We start from the raw sequence: 20,358 nt of genomic DNA on the forward strand, positions 1-20,358 counted from the left end.
GAGAAAAGAGGGAGAGAGGTAGGGAAAGAGGGAGAAGTAGGGAGAGAAGGTAAGCGTGTGAGGGAGAAAGGGAGACAGTGGAGGGGAAGAGGGAGAGGTGGGGAGAGAAGGAGAGAGGGGGACGGAAATAGAAGGAAACAAGAGGAAGGACGGGAGAGAGAGGGAAAAATTGGGAGGGAAAGAGGGAGAAATGAATGGGAGAGGGAGAGAGAAAATAGGGAGAGATAGGAAAATATAAGGAGAGGAAAGGATAAAATAGAAGAGAGGAGAGAGGTAGGGAAAGATAAAGAGAGGGAGTTTGGGATTTGAAGGAGGGAGAGTGACTGAGGGAGGGAAAGGAGAGAGGGAAGAGAATGGAGATGAAGCTACAGAGGGAGGGAGGGAGAGAGTTACAGGAGGGAGAGGGAGGGGCAGCGGCTGGAGGGAGAGGAAGGAGAATAGGGAGAGAGTTATTTGAAGGAGGAGGGAGGGACGGGTAGAGAATTGGCAGGTTAAAAAAGGGAGGTAAAACGAGGAGGGAGAGAATGGAGGTGAAGGGAAGGAAAGGAGAGGGAGGAAGGAAAGACAAAGTGAAGGAGATGTGAGCAGAGGGAGAGGGGAAAAATGGAAATGTCAGAGGAAGAGGAGAAAGAAGGAAGAAAGAGGGGGGAAATAGAAAGGAGAGAAAGGAGGGATGAAAGGAGACAGGGAGATTCACAGGAAGGAAAGGAGGGAGAAGAAAAAGTAACATGAAGTAATGAGAGGGAGAGAAGAAAGATTAACAGGACGGGGAGGAAAGGGAAAGGAGGAAGAAGAGAACGTAGAAGGAAAAAGAAAGGAGAGGAGAAAGAGAAGGGAGGAAGAAAAGGGAGAAAAAAATACAAGCAAGAAAAGTGAGGGAGGGAAGAAGGAAAACGCCTACGTATGGGAAAAGAGGAAAAAGTTAGAAGGGAAATTGAGGGAGTGACAGAGAAGGGTGGATGGGAACGGTTAGGAACAAATGAATCTCTCTCACTCTCACACTCTCTCTCTCTCTCTCTCTCTCTCTCTCTCTCTCACTCTCTCTCTCTCTCTCTCTCTCTCTCTCTCTCTCTCTCTCTCAGGAACGTGCTGCAGAGAATAGACTGTAGGAGGAAAGAAACATTTTCTATTTTGGGGTGGATGGGTGGCTGGTCGTTTGTTTCTTTGTCTGTGTGGCTGTTTGTTGTGTTTGTTGAGTGTGTGTGTGTGTGTGTGTGTGTGTGTGTGTGTGTGTGTGTGTGTGTGTGTGTGTGTGTGTGTGTGTGTGTGAATCTGTGTGTCAGTGTCTTTTAAGACTGTGTGAGTTTGTGACAAAGTAAGCTGAGTGAGTGAATCGTTGTGTGAATGAGTGTGTTTGTGAGTGCGTGTGTTGAGAAAGGAGTTTGTATGCAATTGTGTTTGTGAGTAAGTGAGTGCGTCTGTGATTGAGAGAGTGTGTTTGTGAGTTAGTGAGTGTATTTGTGAGTGAGTGAGTGTGTGAGTGAGTGAGTGAGTGCGATCGTCAGTGAGAATGAGTGTGTGTGTGAGCTGGAGTGACTGTACGTATTTCTAAGTGTGTGTGTTTTTTCCTCCATGTATGTATGTGTGTGTATGCCCGTAGATCCTTACCGCACTATCTATATATAACCGTACGTACATACAAAAAATTTCAATTCCATAACACACACACACACACACACACACACACACACACACACACACACACACACACACACACACACACACACACACACACACACACACACCAGCTCACGTACTAGACATACATAACGCCATTCATATATTATTCAAATTCCCTTCACTCTACATCTAAAGACATAATATCCCACTTCCATAGCATTAAGGTTGAGAATGAAGCACCTTGGCATGGGAATTTCGCGCTTAATGGGGTTTCTGGCACCGCTTCAACCCCCCCCCCTTCCCACCTCTCTCTCTCTCCTTCTGAGTACTAACCTTATTTCGTACGTGTGCACTGGAGGGTTAATCCGTGTGCGTGGGATGGCTGAGTAATGTATGTTAAGAGGGATCGTGTGCGTATGGGTTCGTGTATGCATTGGAAGTCCGTGTAAGCGAGATGGTCCCTGTGAGAGAGTCCGTGTATATATGAGGGTCTGTGTACGTGAGGGTTCGTGTACGTGAGAGGTCCGTGTACGTAAAGGTCCATGTACTGAACATGAGGCTCTAAATAAAAAAAAAAAAAAACAGCAAAAGAAAAAACATACATAGAGAAAATAAGAATAAATAATCTTACATGTAGAAATATATAAAGTAAAAATTATACACAGTAAGAGATAATACAAAACTAGAGGGGCACTCAGTGGAGCGCATGTCTCCGACAAGCGCAACGTAATTTCCAAACCACTCATCATAATGGGTTAGGTTTTCTCATCATTGATTAGGGTTTCGAAAAAAGTGTTTTCCTGATCCAGACTCTGTAATTTTATCCGGATCCGTCCCAAAAGTTAATCAGTTTGTTCCCTGGGACATGGGCTATCTACCCACCAAATTTGGTCCAAATCTCTTAGTTTTTGAGTAATCCTGCAAACAAACAAACAAACAAACAAACAAACAAACAAGAGTCAAAACATACCCTCCTTGTCGGGGAGAATGACGTAAGAGTAGAGAATAAGAATATAAGTCAAAAGGAAAAAAACAAAAAAACAGTCACGAAAGCTGAATATTTTAAAAGTCGACCCCAAAAGAACCATCAACTCCTTCCGCCCGAGGACTTCACATAATAAGATTCTTTCCACCATCAGACGGTTTTATTAAGCTTAGGGGAGTATATTTGAGCGGAAGGTGGGGGGTGAACAGAGCTCTCACAGAACCCCCTCAGTACGAAAGACCATTTTTTTAAGTTCAGGAAAATCGTCTTAAAAGTGGCATGAATAAAATATAAAAATCGTCACCAAGAGTCGACCCCCACACGACAATAATGTCCCTTATTTTACTCCCGTTGCCACTAAACTATTATACCCGGTTTGTTTTCACCTGACGGAACTGGGGCACTATTATCACTTCAACACAAAGTCGTGGTTGCATGGAATTCGGTGAGTGTTAAATCTGAGGTGGAAATGAGTCTTCTTGGTTACTAGATGAATCAACCTTCCTCTCTCACTACACCTGGCCATCAGCTGTGGTAGAAAGGGTCAGGGTTCTTGGTCAGGTGAATATAAACCAACTATAGCGGAGTTTGTTTCCCCCCTACCACACACACACACACACACACACACACACACACACACACACACACACACACACACACACACTGCCAGTCTAATCAAATCGCCTAGAAAAGCAAGAATTAACTTTCAGTGGTGACCGTGTAGTGAAAAGGGTTAATGGTTTGGCTGTGGTGATTTCCTGAGAGCTGAATAAAATCGACTTGTGTGTGTGTGTGTGTGTATGTGTGTGTGTGTGTGTGTGTGTGTGTGTGTGTGTGTGTGTGTGTGTGTGTGTGTGTGTGTGTGTGTGTGTGTGTGTGTGTGTGATAAACTGAAATAAACTATGAAATTCTTTATTTTAGTCAATAATATTTGTGTTTTTTCCCTACAATTTGGTGCTTAAATATAAATAAAGTAAGAAGTTCGCAGTCAAAGAGTTAAAGACTAAGACATAAGAAAAATAATATGATAACATGTGTGACTAAAAAACATATATATAGTGAGAGGAGAAAATGTCATTAGTGATACCAGCGCTCCCTTTGTGAATTTCATTTCAGGTAGGGAGGTGATGTGCATATTTAGGAGGGTTTATATGGAGGTGGTGCTACATCATTACCACTATCATCACTATCATCACACCCTCCATTACACTCCCTCATCACTGCCATAAACACGCCACAACCATCATCACCACTACCACCACCATCATCATCACCACTACCACCGTCACCACCACTCCAACAATCACCACCATTACCACCACTCTCACCACCATCACCATCACTCCCACTCACCACAATCACCACCACTCCCACTCACCACAATCACCACCACATTCCTCCTAAATACCGTCATAGCTACTATTATCATCACCACATCTACCATTATCACACCTACTGTACTTCCATCACCACTATCATAGCCACTATCACAACATTCATCACCACCCCCAACACTACCACAGCTACCAAAACTACAACCACATTCACCACTACAGCCACCACCATCACGCACACCCCACCACCACCACCACAGTTACTACAAGCATTCTCTCTCTCTCTCTCTCTCTTTCACACACACACACACACACACACACACACACACACACACACACACACACACACACACACACACACACACACACACACACACACACACACACACACACACACACACACACACACACACACACACACACAATGGAAGTTAGGGCTAACAGGGGAGTCAGGGGCCTTTGATCACAACCCAACTCATCCTTATTACCTCTTTCCCTAGACGCTCTCTCTCTCTCTCTCTCTCTCTCTTTCTTTTCCCTCCATTCCTCTCTCCTTTCACTTCCTCCCACCTCCTTTCTTTTCATATCTTCTCTCTCTCTCTCTCTCTCTCTCTCACACACACACACACACACACACACACACACACACACACAATTTCCCTCTTGCTTTCCTCTCCTTTCATTCATCTTTTCCTTTCCCCGCTCGTTCTTTTCTTTCTTACCCCCCCTCCCTCCCTCTCTCTCTCACTCTCTCTCCGTTATTAGTCTCTTTCCTTCTCTTCTTTCTCCTAGTTCTCCCTCTCGCTCCTCCTCCCTCCACATACCTCTCTCTTCCTATCTCCATCCTACCCTTTCCCTTCTCTTCCTCCTCCTCCTTCTCTCCTCCCTTCTTTTCCCCTTCCCTTTCCTCCTCCTCCTTCTCTCCTCCCTTCTTTTCCCCTTCCCTTTCCTCCTCCTCCCTTTTCTCTCCCCGTTTCTCTTTCCCCGTGTCCTCTTTCTCTCTCCATCTTGTCTTCTCTCCTTTAGCTAACCTTGCCCGTCTCTCTCTCTCTCTCTCTCTCTCTCTCTCTCTCTTACACACACACACACACACACACACACACACACACACACACACACATTTCTCTCTTATTTTATCCTCCCTCCCCCTCTCTCTTTCCTTCCCCCTTCCCCCCTTTTTTTTCTCTCCCCTCCCCCTCTCTCCTTTCTCTCCCCTTCCCCGCTCTCCTTCCTCCTTCTTCCCTCTCCTTCTGTCTTCCCCATTTTCTTCATTTATTTTCCGTTATCCATTTTTTCCCTCCTCTCTCCTTTTCTTCTTTCCTCTCCCTCCCTACCTTTTTTGTTTATTTTCACTCTGTCTGTCTGTCTGTCTGTCTGTCTGTCTCTCTCTCTCTCTCTCTCTCTCTCTCCATTCTGTCCCTCATACCATTCTTCAGCGACCATTTTCTGTTTTCTTATTTTTTGTCCAGAATACTAAAAAAATCTACAAAAACAACAGAAAGAAAAGACGAGGATGGAAAAAGTCTCAGTTTCCCTCGCTCTCTCCTTTTTCTCCCTCCCTCTCATCTCCTCCCTTCATGATTTCCTTCCCTCCCTCTCAAACCTCTCTCGTTTTCCCTCCCTCCTTCCCCCTTACTCTTTCCTGTCTCTTCCAACCCCCCATTCGTCTTCCATAACCCTCCATTTTTCTCCCTCCCACACCCCATTTTCTTCGTCTCTTCATTAGTTTATCCAAAGTTAAGATGCAAAGGTCGACGTAGGCAGAAAGGATAAATAAACTGAGAAATTCCTTACTTACCTGCGTTCCCGTTTGCCCAACCGTCCTTAATGAAATCCTCACCTGTCTGACTCTGGAGAAACTTTTTAAAACACTACACTCGGCTTCACAACACAAACAAACACGCACAAACACACACACACCTCCCTGCCCTAACAAGTCAGCAGGGGAGGGCGGTGCTTTGGGCAAACTTCTGAAAGAACTCTTGTGGCAGGTAAAACTATTTCTCTCTCATTTCTAAATAATTTTTGCTATCTGAATAACTATTTAGCTTTTATTTGGTGAACGCTGATTTTTGACATTATAAAGAATCACTGCACAAATCCCACCTCTTCAGGGTTTTGTCACATGCCCCTCCATATAATACTATTTAAGCAATTTAATTTTCCATTTTCATGCCCACTTCGACGCATCACCACATGCCCCCACAATGATCATCTTAGTACAATTTAATTTTCTGTATTCATCTCCACCTCATTATTTTATCATTTGTAACAACAATGATAATTCTAAGGTAGTATAATTATTCTCTTTTCATTTTCATCTTTTCATTACTTCACCACATGCCCCAACAATAATAATATTGATGTTATTTACGGTTATATTTTGATACACTTCTGTTTCTTCCAGGTATGAGATTAAGAGAGGGAATAATTTATTTGATTATTATTTATTTATCTATTTATTATTTTTTATGGCTTTGGTATCGAGTTAAAAAATATCTCGTTGAAAGCTTTGAGAAGGGGCACAAGAGAATTGCACCCAAACTTATAAATTTAATACTGATATAATTTTTCATTCTCATAACACTTTCTCTTTTCACTTCCATCTCCACTGCTTCAAAGTCATCATCATCATCATCATCATCATCAACATCACCACCACTGTCATCAACATAATAATAATCTTAACACTTTAATTTCTCATTCAGACACCGTTTTTTGTTTCAGCCAGGTATGAGAAGAAGAGGGGGAACTTTTTTTTTGAGGGGGTGTGGGGGCTTTGGTAGGGAGATTCGCGAGAGCAGCACCTCATTTACAGCTGGGACTAAAGGCACAAGAAAACCCGTCATCCTGGGACAAAGGGCCTCGGAAAACAAGGGGGCACTCTCACTCTCGCCCTCACTCTCTCTTTCTCTTTTCTCATGTACACTGTTGTTTTTTCCTCCTCTCTTCTTTGAACAAGGAGTGTATGAAAAAAGAGAGAGAGAGAGAGAGAATGAGGGAGAAGGAGTACAAAGGTAGGTGGTTCCTCCCACTCTCGCTCTCTTTCTTTCTCTTTTTTTTTTCTCTTGCACAGTTCTTTCTCTTTTCTTTGAGTGAGAGTTATATATGTTAAAAAATTGAATATAAGGGTTCCATTCCTCACTGGCTCGTCTCACCAACTCATCCAGAGCGTCGACGGAACTTAACATTTCCACCTCCTTCACTCCTTCACCCAAGGACGTAATTTTTTTTCATCTCATTCTTGTTACCATTAGACGATTTTAATATCCAGTTAAGAAGAGCACCCTGGCAACGAAGGGGACTTAATGAAGGCTATATCAAACCCCTCCAGATCTAAAAGCCTCTCCTAAGCTGGATAAAATCGTCTGGGAATAACAAGATCTTAAACCTCATCGTGGTGAAAGGATTAAATACACCGATCACGTTGGGAAATTAGCCAAAACACTTGTACATATAAATTTCTCTTCCACAGCTGAGCATCATAACACAGCATCAGAAAGTGTTTGGGTAAATATAAAACAAAGCACCAGAAAGTGTTAGAGCGATTATAACACAGAAATAGAACGTGTTAAGAGCGATTATAACACAGTACTATAAACTGTTCAGAGCGATTATAACACAGCATTAGAACGTGTTAGAACGATCAAATTACACATGTGCTTCGTGTTAGTAATCATCATGACCGAAGGTGAATGGAACAAACCCTAAAAAAAAAAAAATCCATTTTTGAGTGAAAAAACATTATCTTGTGTCCTGAAAGAAATGGGAAGGACAACCAAGAGACTGATGGGTGTAGAACTGAGGTGAGAGAAAGCGCATATATATTTTTTTCAATGCGTGTGTGTGTGTGTGTGTGTGTGTGTGTGTGTGTGTGTGTGTGTTTGTTTGTTTGTCTGTGTGTGTGTGTGTTTGTTTGTTTGTGTGTGTGTGTGTGTGTGTGTGTGTGTGTGTGTGTGTGTGTGTGTGTGTGTGTGTGTGTGTGTGTGTGTAGGCGGTGAACATCGGCAGTGGACCCGTGCAATGTTACAAGATGAAGCCAGCAACAGGGCGGTGCTTTTGCGTGCGTCTGGGCCAGCGCTGGGGGTGTTTGGGGGGGTAGGGGGTAGGTGGGGTGAACAGGTGGGGTGAAGGGTGGGGGAGGGGAAAGGGAAGGGGGGGCAGCAACAGCCAATAAGTGCTCCAGCTGTGTACGTATCAAGCAGCTGGTTGGGTGACACAGAAGGAGGGTGAAAAAGGTGGATAATCACAACCAAAATAAAGAAATTCAGTGTCATGGCGTGCTACCAACACCCCGACGAACAAGGTAGGCAGGTAGGCGGGTTGGTTGGTGGGTGACAGGTAAAGGTAAAAGGTAAGCGCTTTCCAGAACTGATTTTTTGGATTTTAGTAGTACCTCATTCTTCTGCTGCAGAGGGAACCTGGGCCCCTTCTTCTTGTCCCAGCCGAAAGCGTTGTCGAAGCAGGAGCAGCAGGAGTCGCAAGCAAGGGGGTCCCGGTCCGCCTCAGATAGCCAGGGGTCGTGGGCATTGCTGAGGAAATTCTCTAGACCCGTGGCAACCCTTTGAAGCCAGCGGGGATTCTCCTTGGTGGGGGGTTCATGTCCACTGGCGTCTGGCGCGCGGGAAGGGAAAGGGGAGGGGAGTTTTTGGGGAGTTTAAGGGGAGGGAGAAGCCGTAGTAAGGGAGGGGTTGTAGAATGGGGGGGGAGAATAGTTAAGGGGAGGGTTTAGGGAGGGGAGGGAGGGAAGGAAGGAAAGCCAGAGGTTAGTAAAAAGGGTCGAGTCATGAGGGTAAACAATTAAGGAGGGTACATGAAATAGGGTGTTTTTTTTTTTTTTTTTTTGGTATGAGAGAGGGGGGACGCCGCGTCCTCACTCTCGTGTACTGACACCTATAACCCAGCCCCCCTGCGGAGTTCAACACTAACAGAGTAATACTAAAAAATATTGGGTAATAGGCGAAGCACACGATGTTACAGTGAGGGACAAACTGCGACATCTACTGAAAAGAAAGTGTTACTGTGAGCGTGGGGTTATGTATTCTGGTATGCTTATGAGCCGTATTCTAAATTGTTTTGGAAATTCGTAACACCTCTTCCTTAGTGAATTATTCTGCACATTCAGAGGCGTAGCCAGGTTTTTACAAATAGAGGAAGGGAGGCAAGGTGGGGCTAAGCCATATTCTAGTGTGGCTCACCGTAGTAAAGTGTACTCACATTAAAATCTGAAAGTGTTTATGAAGGAGGGGGGGGGGCAAGAGATCAACCGTAAGGCCCCTCCCAGTCCTCCTCGTAGCTACGCCACTGATTAGGCTACACCTCAGACATCCTCCTGTATGTTTTTGATGCAAATTATATGTTGATATCAGAACAATATAAGTTACACGTGAGAGAATGTTAATGCGTAATGTGAGTGAAACAGCTCGCTAAGGAAGAGTTGCCACGAAGCCTCCTATGGCTCTTAGAATACGGTTCTAGGAGGTTTCCCAGCATATCTCCCTTAGCGATTTATTCTTCTTTACGATATTTGTATCTACATAGCATCGATATCAGAGTCCATAGATAATAAACAAAAACACATACAAAAGAATAGTGAGGTGTAATATGCTATATGCTGTTGTGACCCGAGGCTCATCTCAAGTGGGAACCCGGTGGACTGCAGGGTTAAACTGCCATTTTTCTGCGGTCCATATCCTCCTTTCGATGGATAGGGAACTACTATAACTACTATAACCATAACCAGGCAGTTGCGCCGCTTGGATATGTCGGTGCCACAACGAGAAGGCGTCCTTCTCCCGCACGAAATATGCAAACTAATTAGCAGAGGCAGAGGTGTCAGGGCGTCTCCTAAGCACAAAGAGCACTGCCCTGGAACTAGAACTAATTGAGCTAATTCTCCTAGAAAATCCTCCTAAAAGAGACATAAGAACTGGAACTGGGCTGAATCTATAACTTCATGTATCCATGTAGTTCTAACTTACATATATATATATATATATATATATATATATATATATATATATATATATATATATATATATATATATATATATATATATAAACTCCCATTTCCTTTTTAAAAGTATACATCTAGCATTTCCCTTTTAGCATCTGAATTCGGCCCTCCTAGTTGTTTTTTTGTTTTTAAGTCTGTGGATAGCACTAGCTTGCTCCTACAGTAGATCGATGGCTTTGCATATTTGCTATTGCTCCCATCAAGCAGTTTTACAAAGCTTAGGAAATGTCTCTGCTGGTGTCAACTGACGTAGCAATGCAGTAAAAAAGGCCAAATACTTAGACTTCTACAATCTCTAGAAGCTTTACTCTGCTTAAACAGTCCCTGAAAACTCGCTTCTGCTTAACCATCTGTAAAACCCATTTCTGCATAACTGTCTTCAGTTCTACTTAACCTTTTTAAAACATTTATTCAGACTATCTTTAAAACTCAGTTCTGCTTAACTATCCTTACAACTCTGTTTCGATTAGCTTTCTCATAAAATTCAGTTCGCTTTAATAATCTTAAAAGTTAAGATTATCTTTATCATAAAAACTCAGTTTATCTTAACTATCATAAAAGGACAGTTTATTTAACGAGTAACTATCTTTAAAACTCAATTCACCATAACTATTTTGAAACTCATATATCCTTAAATGACCTTTAAACACAGTTCTACTTAACTGACTTTGAAAATAAGTTCTACATAGTTATCTTTAAAAATAATTCTGCTTCAGTATTTAAGCTCAGTTTTGCTTAACTAGCTTTAAAACAAACTTATGCTTAACTATCTCTAAAAGCCAGTTCTAGTTAACTATCTTTATAACCTAATTCTGTTTAACCCGTTCAGTACGATGACGTCTTTTTGGTTATATTCCTGCTCCTGATTGACGGATTTACTCTGAGTAGGAGACATCTGTGGGTCCTGAAGGAGTTTGACAATTACCTTTAACCCTTAACCAGAGTCCTTCCTAAGCTGAATGAAATCATCTGGAGGCAGTAACAATAAAAAATAAAGTGTCAATAAACTGACTGGGCCAACAGAAAGAGCTTTATCATACCTAAATGCTCTTTATTATAATATTTCAACTCAAGCTCTTATTTACCAATTTATTAATGCTCTCTCTCTCTCTCCCTCTCTCTCTCTCTGGATGATTATTTTTATTCAGACTGGGACAAATTTCTTAACTGGAGGGATTAGGATTTACTCAGTCTGGGATAGACTTTTGGATATGGCAGACTTAGATAATAGTCTCCATTAACTCCTTCTCAGTCAGGTGTTCTCCTAAGCTGGGTTCAATCGTCAGACAACAGCAAGAACAAATTGAAGTAATTATCGTACTGAAAATGTTAATATATATTAGCTTGACAATTGTACTAAAACAACAAGGTAAAACACTTCCTTATCTATGACTATCATAAGTGTACATCTGCACTTATACTCAGCTAAAGTATATGTTGAAACCAGTGCTATTTCTGAGCTAAAGTGTACGTCAAAATCGGTAAGTAATCTTATTCTCAACCAAAGTATATGCTGAAGTCGGTGGTATTTCTCAGCTACAGTATGAGCTGATATAAGTACTAATTCTCAGCTAGAGTAATTTGAAATAAGTACTCATTCCCAGCTAAAGTATAAGGTGAAATACATGTTAATTCTTAGCTAAAATGTAAGAAAATCAGTACTAATTCTCAGCAATCTCTCAACTAAATAGGTCGAAATAAGTACTAATTCTAGGCTAAAGTCGAAATAAGCACTAATTCTCAGCTAAAAGTTAAAACAAGTGCTAATCCTCAGCTAATTCTCTACGGGCTATCTAGAATTAAGCAAGAAAGCTGATCTATTCATTCTATCAAGCCAAACTCTAAGCTATAAAAAATAATCATACATTTTATATTATCAAAAAACAGTAAAAAATTGTATCAGAATTAATGGTTTATAGATCACAGTATTTATTTAACAGTACATCACATAATTTATTATTATTATTATTAAAATCTCTAACGTGAAAATACGTGTGTAGTGGTTGTGTCTGCATAGTGAATCCACAGTTTAAATCTACGTACACAAACACACAAATACACACACACATGTACGTTTTCTATCTACAAGAGGGGCTAAAGTACACATAAAATACATAAAATTTAATATGGGAAGACATGACCCTAATTTTTGACGGTCATTTGCTGGAGAGAGAGAGAGAGAGAGAGAGAGAGAGAGAGAGAGAGAGAGAGAGAGAGAGAGAGAGAGAGTCGAGTTCTAGTTTTGATCTGATTAGCCTGCATCCCACGTTACAGGGTGCAGTCAGCTAGAGCCTATTTTCGTCACGTACTTCGGAAAATGCCGTCAAAAATTGGGCACTTGCCTTCCCTTTCCCCATGAACCCCTTCAATCCGATGACGTATTTCCATTTATTTATTTATCCATTTATTTATTTATGCCAAATCTAGACAATTTAGAGAGAGAGAGAGAGAGAGAGAGAGAGAGAGAGAGAGAGAGAGAGAGAGAGAGAGAGAGAGTCTGACGTTAAATACAATCTTTGGTGATAACAAGGCTAAAACCGGAAACACGTCATCGGAATAAAGAGGCTAAAGTTTAAAGCTGATCAAAAAGCCCATATTCTCGTCAGTTTGGGAGGTTTCGTAGCACTTCTTCCCTAGAGATTTATTTTGCTCACAACACCCTACTATTCCCTTAAAGATAATTTGTGCTTTTTTGAAATCTACATGTATTGCACAATTAAAATGGAAGTTAATATTACCCCATACAATCCTATAATATATATTTCACGGTTATCCTTGCTATCTTCAGTTTAGGAAAGTTCTCTCGTACTGAAAGGATACACGAAGGATAAGTGTAAATCCTTAAGTTCAGAAATTGTATCTTAAGCTGAATTTAATCGACATACGAGTATAGCAAGAATAACGAGAAAAACACGCCTGGGAATCGAAAGAGTTAAGTTACATGGAAAAATACGCTAGTCACGAAGAAGTGCGTAAAAGCCTCCTAAACTGGCAATATATACGGCCTTAAGACAAAGCTACAGGGTGACTAAAAGACTTCTACAGGACAGCAGCTACTACAACAGCCACTACTACACCGAACTAGCTACAGGGTGTCTCAAAACAACAGCGAGGGCTAATTATAAGGGAGTTTAGGATGCTACAGGGTGTGTCAAAAGATCATCAACGGCTATATTTAAGGGTTGGAAGCTACAGGGTGGTGGTGGGTTGGAGGAAGAAAAATTTATAGCTGGCACATGAATTTTTTTTTTTTTTTTTTTTTCATTTTTTAGGGGTGGGTGATTATGGCGGGAATTATGAGAGAGAGAGAGAGAGAGAGAGAGAGAGAGAGAGAGAGAGAGAGAGAGAGAGAGAGAGAGAGAGAGAGAGAGAGAGAGAGAGAGAGAGAGAATCAGAAGAAAATATAAGAAAAAGGGCAATTATGCAAGAAGTAGTAGCAGTAGGACAAAACAAAAGGATGATGATGCTGATAATGATGAAAATGATGATTACGATGATATTTGTGTTCATTTTCTTGTATATTCTCAGGTGACTCAAACTCCAGTCACGCGAAACAATGAAAATTTCTGGTGATATCGTTTTTATTTTATTCTTGCCGTAACCAGATTATTTTATTCAAGTTAGGAGAGATTTTTCGAACTGGAGGCATTCTATATAGATTAAATACACACCTCCAGTACAAAAGGTCTTTCCTAAATTGAGTAAAAACTTCTATCACTAGCGAGAATAAGAAATAATACGTCATACGGGTTTTAGAGATGAATATAGAGTCCCAGGGTAAGTGTACGAAATGTAGGGATTTATCCTAGAGGCAATTTTGAGTATTAAATATAACAACATTGATCAAATTCTAAACTGCTAAGGAACTTCAATTACTGGTGGCCTTATGGGTGAATAATGTGCAGGGGACCATTTTTGCCCCAAAGATCATCGGTAAATACAGCTCCGGAACAGAAGAGGGATCATGTTCATCAACCATGTTATGCTTAAATATTAGTCTATCATAACCAATCAATGTTTGATGCACTCATATATATAACGACACGACCTGAAAGCTATCATGAAATTGGCTTTAATAATAATAAAGAATAATAATAATAATAACAACAATAATAATAATAATGATAATAATAATACCCATTCCCTCACCCTCCTCTGTTTCACTCTTTCAGCTGTTCATTTTATCTACTATCAAATGCCAAATCCCAGAGTTCACCCGCGATGGTTGATACGATTCGTGATGTGCAAAGGTTTCTCATCCCCACAGTGTACAGTCTCTGGCATAAATACCGATCCACTCCATAACGATATCTTGTGAGACACTGAGCAGCGACTTTCGAAATCAAACGATGCGATGTTTCGAGACAAACGAATTTTTCAGAATATTATGCTAGAGTTTCATAGATCTTTGGCTAAATTGTGGAACGATGTAAACGTTTGGAACTGTGCATGTGACAATTAATTGCTTCGTCATATATAATGTATAGTATGTATGCTTTTCAAGAAATTTATACACAATTTATATACTTGGATTTAAAAGAAATCCATGTCAGAAGCAGCCCATAAGTTTTTCCTTAGATTTTATGATACTTTTTATAAACATAATACTTGTAATGTCAATTGAGCACGCGTCAGAACGAATACTTTTAAACTTTTTTTTTCTTTAAGAACAAACAAGAGGTGTTAAAGTCTCCAGGGCCCACGACACTTGAATAAAATCGTCTGGTTGTAGCCTGAGTAGAAAAGTAATCGAAGTGAAGGTTAAGTTCATATTCAAGACAAAGTTTGCAATGATTTTAAGACAGATGTTTCACTTCGGCGACGCCTTATCATATATATATTTTTTGCCATCTATTGATAATTTCATCAAGTTTTTTATAGGCTTATTGAGATGGAGTGGTTAGAGAAAACATAAATAAACCCCTTCATTATTAGAGGCCTTTCTGAAGGTCAAAATCACTGGAGCAGCTAGAACAAATCAAATGGGTTTCGCTAGATTCGTGATGAGGGGGGGGGGGATTTGAGGTAAGGGCATGAGGGTATTGGAAACAAATGACAAAGATTGATGTTGAGGATTCCATCGTTGTCATCATCATCATCATCATCATCATCAGTTCTCCTCTTGCATTCCTTGTCACTCTTCCAATTGTCAATTTATGAGAGAAAACTCTGTCTGTCTGTCTGTCTGTCTGTCTGTCTGTCTCTCTCTCTCTCTCTCTCTCTCTCTCTCTCTCCTAAATGGCTAATGAATGAGGGAAAAATCCACTATTCATGACGTTAAGTTTCGTCATTAGGCCAGATATACGGAACGCTCTCTCTCTCTCTCTCTCTCTCAAGGGCATTAACACCTCCAAATTACCTACCCAGATTAAAGAAAAGCTTGTTTACTACTACCAAAGCTTAAGAAAGGGTTAACACGATCGTAAACACCACTTAAAACTAGCTTAGGCGTTATCCACCTCTCTCTCTCTCTCTCTCTCTCTCTCTCTCTCTCTCTCTCTCTCCTAAATGGATAATGAATGAGGGAAAAATCCACTATTCATGACGTTAAGTTTCGTCATTAGGCCAGATATACGGAACGCTCTCTCTCTCTCTCTCTCTCTCTCTCTCTCTCTCTCTCATGTCTGCAGTTAATATCCTGATTGCAATTTCCTCAATTTTTGTTGCTTTCATACTTTAGATAACACAGCCAAATTGTACACTATAGCTTTGTTTGCATCATCTGTCTGTTTTCCTTTGTACTCCTAATAAAGCATACGAGAGAGAATAAGACCCGGAATGTTATTTATTTTAGTTTTGAGAAAGTGTCCTGTAATTCTAATATATTACCAGATGAAAACGTATACACTTTCAAAAATTAATTCCATGGCCACGACAACATGCATTTTCCCCCCTATTCGTGTTACTATAGAAAACTTTCATTCATTTAAGGGCGGATGTCTTGTAGTTAATGATATAATGAAGGCTGCGTCTCACCCCTCCGCAAAGAAAACTCCTTCCTATCCTCAGTCCGGTCGATTGAAAGTAACACGGATATACTAAAATACAAACTATATTGTACTGAAATGAGTAGCCCTCTTGTGGTGGGGACAACTTTAGTATTCCTTCCTAACTAAAGCCAGACGATTTTTACTCAACAGAGAGTGAGTTTTAGGGAATGAAAGTGTTAAAGTTTTTTTTTTTTTCAGAGAATTCAGAAAAGGAATATGAAAACCCAAAGCAGCCTACTATTACGATCAAAAGTTCGTCGACACTTTCTTTCCCGTTATGGTAATGGAAAGTGTGTCATAAAACTTTCTTTCGTGAAGGCATTATGAAGTACACAAGAAAAGAGACTGAGAAGGAGGAATGCTCTCTGACGTCCGGGAGAAGAATGAGAGATGTGGAAGGCAGGATTCAATACTGACAGGGGATTGTGGGCTAACTATGGTTGTGAGAGTACTTTAATCCCTTCTTTCCCTGAGAGGGTAAGTCAGCGCTTGCAATACCAGTGTTGGACGGCAGGTTACTATATCAGTTTATTAATACTAAAGGAGAGGGGGAAGGTGGAGGGAATCCGCTTTTACACTCCTCTTTCCCAAGGGATATGAGTTATATAATAATAATAATAATAATAATAATAATAATAATAATAATAATAATAATAATAATAATAATAATAATAATAATAATAATAATAATAATAATAATAACAAAAACACCACTACCAACAATAGCTATATCAATAATAAAATAACAGGAAAGAACAATAAAGTGCAACACCTGCGCCCACCAATTGTTCTAAGGGCCAAATATTTGACCTTGCCCTGTGACCTTGACTTTAAACCGATTGTTCTCAAAATTGAATTACTTCATTTTTGCCTCACTCTTAATCCTCCCACCAGGTTTCGTCCATATCAGAACAAAACTTTGAGTTGACCTTGACTTGTGGTCTTGACCGCTGACTGGATATTCTCAAAATCGAATCTCTTACTTCACGCGTTGCCCTGCACCCTGACACAAAGTTTGGTGTAAGTCAGGTAAAAATGTGAAGATGACCTTGCCTTGATCTTGACCTTTGACCTATTATTCACTAAACAAACCCTCTTCAATCTTGCGGTACCCTCAGTCCTTCCACCAAGTTGATCTAAAACAGACAAACACTAATTAAGTTTGCCTTGCTAGGTCAGCGTTAGATAAAGTCTTGTAAACTTGACCTTTGACCTAATGTTCTACAATACAATAGCCTAACCTCTTCATTCTCCATCTACCTTTCCACTAAATTTGTTTATATCGTATAATCACTCTTTGACATTTTATCTGCATATACACGCAGAGGCACAAAAACACACACACCGAGCAAAACATTTACACGCTATCGTTTTGCGAGCGCGGATGTAATACCAACCAGTAAAGTGCACTTTGTGAGCGCGTGACAAGCGAGCGAGAGTTTGTACATAGGCCTATCATCATATTTTCATCTTGGTGTAAACTTTCAACATTTCTGGTGAGGTAGCTGAACAATAACAGAAGAATAACTGCGGCTAGAATAATTACTTTCTCACGTTTTCTCTTTCTCACACACACGTACTACAGATCACAGAAGCATCAGTGTACAGGGGGTGCGATGCCTACCGAAAACATTCGAACAACTGCTGATGTTTACCAACGTCTCTTGTGTATGAACAATGTCTTCCTATATAAACATAACATTTGCTATATGTTTGCAGGAGGATATTGCTAATTCGACAGCCTATATGACACCTCCCGACATCAGGGCTGCAAAAATGTGATAGGTCGGAAACTATTATTTCAGTGACCTTCGTCCTGTGGTCCAAAATGTTTCACGTATATTGTGCACCGATACCTTTGTGACCCATAGTGCACACACACACACACACACACACACACACACACACACACACACACACACACACACACACGAGCGCGCGCGCGAAATCAACATATGAAAGTGAAAAACAACTCATACCTCGCATGTGTCACTTTCATAATGCTTTAAATTGATTTCATAGTGAAGCATGTCAAACGAAGCCTTCGGTACATTCCCTTGGAAAGCTGGGATTCCAAGGGGTTTCTTTAGCCTCATGAGTAAATAATAGCTAAAAACAAAATTAATTGAATGTATCTACTACCTGCTGAAAGAATCTCTTCATTCTCGCATAGCAGAAAGTTATAAGCCACTGAAAACAGTCGCGGTTGAGTTGTGTCGTGTCGAGTCGGGCCGGGCCGGGTCGTGCTGGGTCGCTCATTTCGCAGCTGAACGTATACATCGCTTCGCTACTCTTGCTCGCTCGTCACAAGAACCATACAAACCATTACAAAAACATTACAAACACAGGAGGCTTCCATCTAACAAATCAACGCACAAATCCGCGAGGGTCCCATGCGTCCATTATTAATCCACTCGAAATGAAGAAAAATGAATAACCTTTTCTTCCCGAGCCAGAATTCCATACGGGTCTGGTTATCACAGTTATGCAAATGAAATGGCGAGCTGGGAGAATGGAGGAAAGAGAGGAGGGAGTGAGGAAAGAAAGGTGTGGGAAAGGGAGGGAGAGGGAAAGAAAGGTGTGGGAGAGGGAGGGAGAGAGGAAAGAAAGGTGAGGGAGAGGGAGGGAGAGAGGAAAGTGAGGAGGGAGAGAGGAGAGAGAGGAAAGAGGGGGGAGAGGGAGAAAGGACATGTGAGAACACTAAAAACAGAAAAAAGAAAATGTATCCAGACAGAAAGACAAAAATAGACAAATAGATAGAGAGACAGACAGATACCGTAGAGACAGACAGATAGATAGGCAGCTCGAGAGACAGATGGACTGAGAGAGAGAGAGAGAGAGAGAGAGAGAGAGAGAGAGAGAGAGAGAGAGAGAGAGAGAGAGAGAGAGAGAGAGAGAGATGTGGAGAGTTATAGGCAGATAGGTAAATGCATGAATGGAAAAGAACAGACAGACATATAGAGCAAAATCGGGCTAAGGAGAAAAAGAAAGCCAATGCAGTTCAGAATAAGTTAAAAAGAGTAAAAAAAATTACCTATTTTACGTAACCTATGTTTTTCTTTCTGATTTTGATTTACTCTCATCGCTTTATATTTTCTTTTCTCACCTCTCTCTCTCTCTCTCTCTCTCTCTCTCTCTCTCTCTCTCTCTCCAATCTCATCTTAGCCCTTCCTCTCGCATTTCTCTCCCTCCCTCATTTCTTCTCATCTAACCTAAACTCCTCCCTCCACTCTACCCTCACCCTCCTCTCCCCTTCCCTCCATATTTTCCCATCCTCCTCCACACCCTCTCTCTTTTCCTGCCTTCCTTCACCATTTTCTCCGTCTCTCCCCCGTTCTCTCCTCTTTCTCCCTTCCTTCCCTTCTTACCAATCGTTTCATCTTTTCTTCCTTTCCAGCTCCTCCCCATTTTCTTTCTTTCACTCTCTTTCGTCTTTATATCCTTTCTCCTTTCCTTAATTCTCTGTTTCCTCCTCCCCGCCTCACTCTACACTTCCTCAATATCCCTCCTTCCTTCCCTTCTCTCTTTGATACTTCTCCACATTCCATCTACCTCCTTACAATCTCTCTTCCCTTCCCTCTTCCCCCTCCCTTCTGTCCACTCCCTTTCTTCTCCTCCTTTTCCTCTCCCCTCGCTCCCTTTCCTCCCCCCTTCCACACTTCTATTCTCTCTTTCATTATATATCATCTTCCTTTTCCACATCCCCTCTCTTTCCCTTTCCCTTCCTTTCTCCCCACTCCCCGATCTCTTCCACAGCCCTCACAAATTCCTTTACCTTCATCTCTTCCTGCATTCCTCCCCTCTCATTCCGCCTCCCCCTCCCTTCCCGTCCCCTTCCCCTTCCCCTGCCTCGCTGCATTCCTCCACTCCTCCCGAATTCCTCCTCTTCCCCAAGTCCTCTCGTATCTTCCTCCCTCACCTCCCAAACTTCATACTACATCAGTTTCGTTCCATCCTCTTGCCTTCCTTCATTTCATCCTTCCTTCATTCCCTACTTCCTTCTTTCCCTCGTCCTTTCCCTCCTTCCTTCAGTTATTCTTACCTTCCTTCATTCATTTTTTTTCTTTCATTGTTCTTTCCTTCTTCCTCTTCTTCCTTTCTTCTTTATTTTCTTCCTCTCATTCACTTAGATGTCTCAGTCCTGTCTTCATATACAATTCTCTCTCTCTCTCTCTCTCTCTCTCTCTCTCTCTCTCTCTCTCTCTCTCTCTTCCCCTTCGCATTCTCCCGGGTGCCCGCCAGCTCTCCACCTCCCAGGGGCAATTGGTCTCCACTAATCTTGTAGAGCCGGTATTGCCTTGCCACACACAACACCCACCTACCACCTACACCCACTTACCACCCACACCCCCACCTACACCCACTTACCACCTACACCCCCACCTACACCCACTTACCACCTACACCCCCACC

General features: G+C 41.4%; 1 protein-coding gene across 1 annotated transcript in view; it reads right to left on the reverse strand.

Annotated features, from left to right (window-relative positions):
• LOC145414591 (sodium channel protein 1 brain-like) overlaps positions 1–20,358 on the reverse strand; it is a 1,229,691-nt gene that overhangs the window by 1,190,009 nt on the left and 19,324 nt on the right. The window contains exon 2 of the mRNA XM_080284113.1: positions 8,336–8,553. Within this exon, the coding sequence (XP_080140239.1) occupies positions 8,336–8,553 (218 nt within the window). The remainder of the gene's footprint in view (positions 1–8,335; positions 8,554–20,358) is intronic.

The sequence above is a fragment of the Coenobita brevimanus genome, chromosome 100 (genome assembly GCF_032717465.1).
Source record: "Coenobita brevimanus isolate Jiangsu-jjx chromosome 100, ASM3271746v2, whole genome shotgun sequence".
In the NCBI taxonomy this organism is placed as follows: Eukaryota; Metazoa; Arthropoda; class Malacostraca; order Decapoda; family Coenobitidae; genus Coenobita; species Coenobita brevimanus.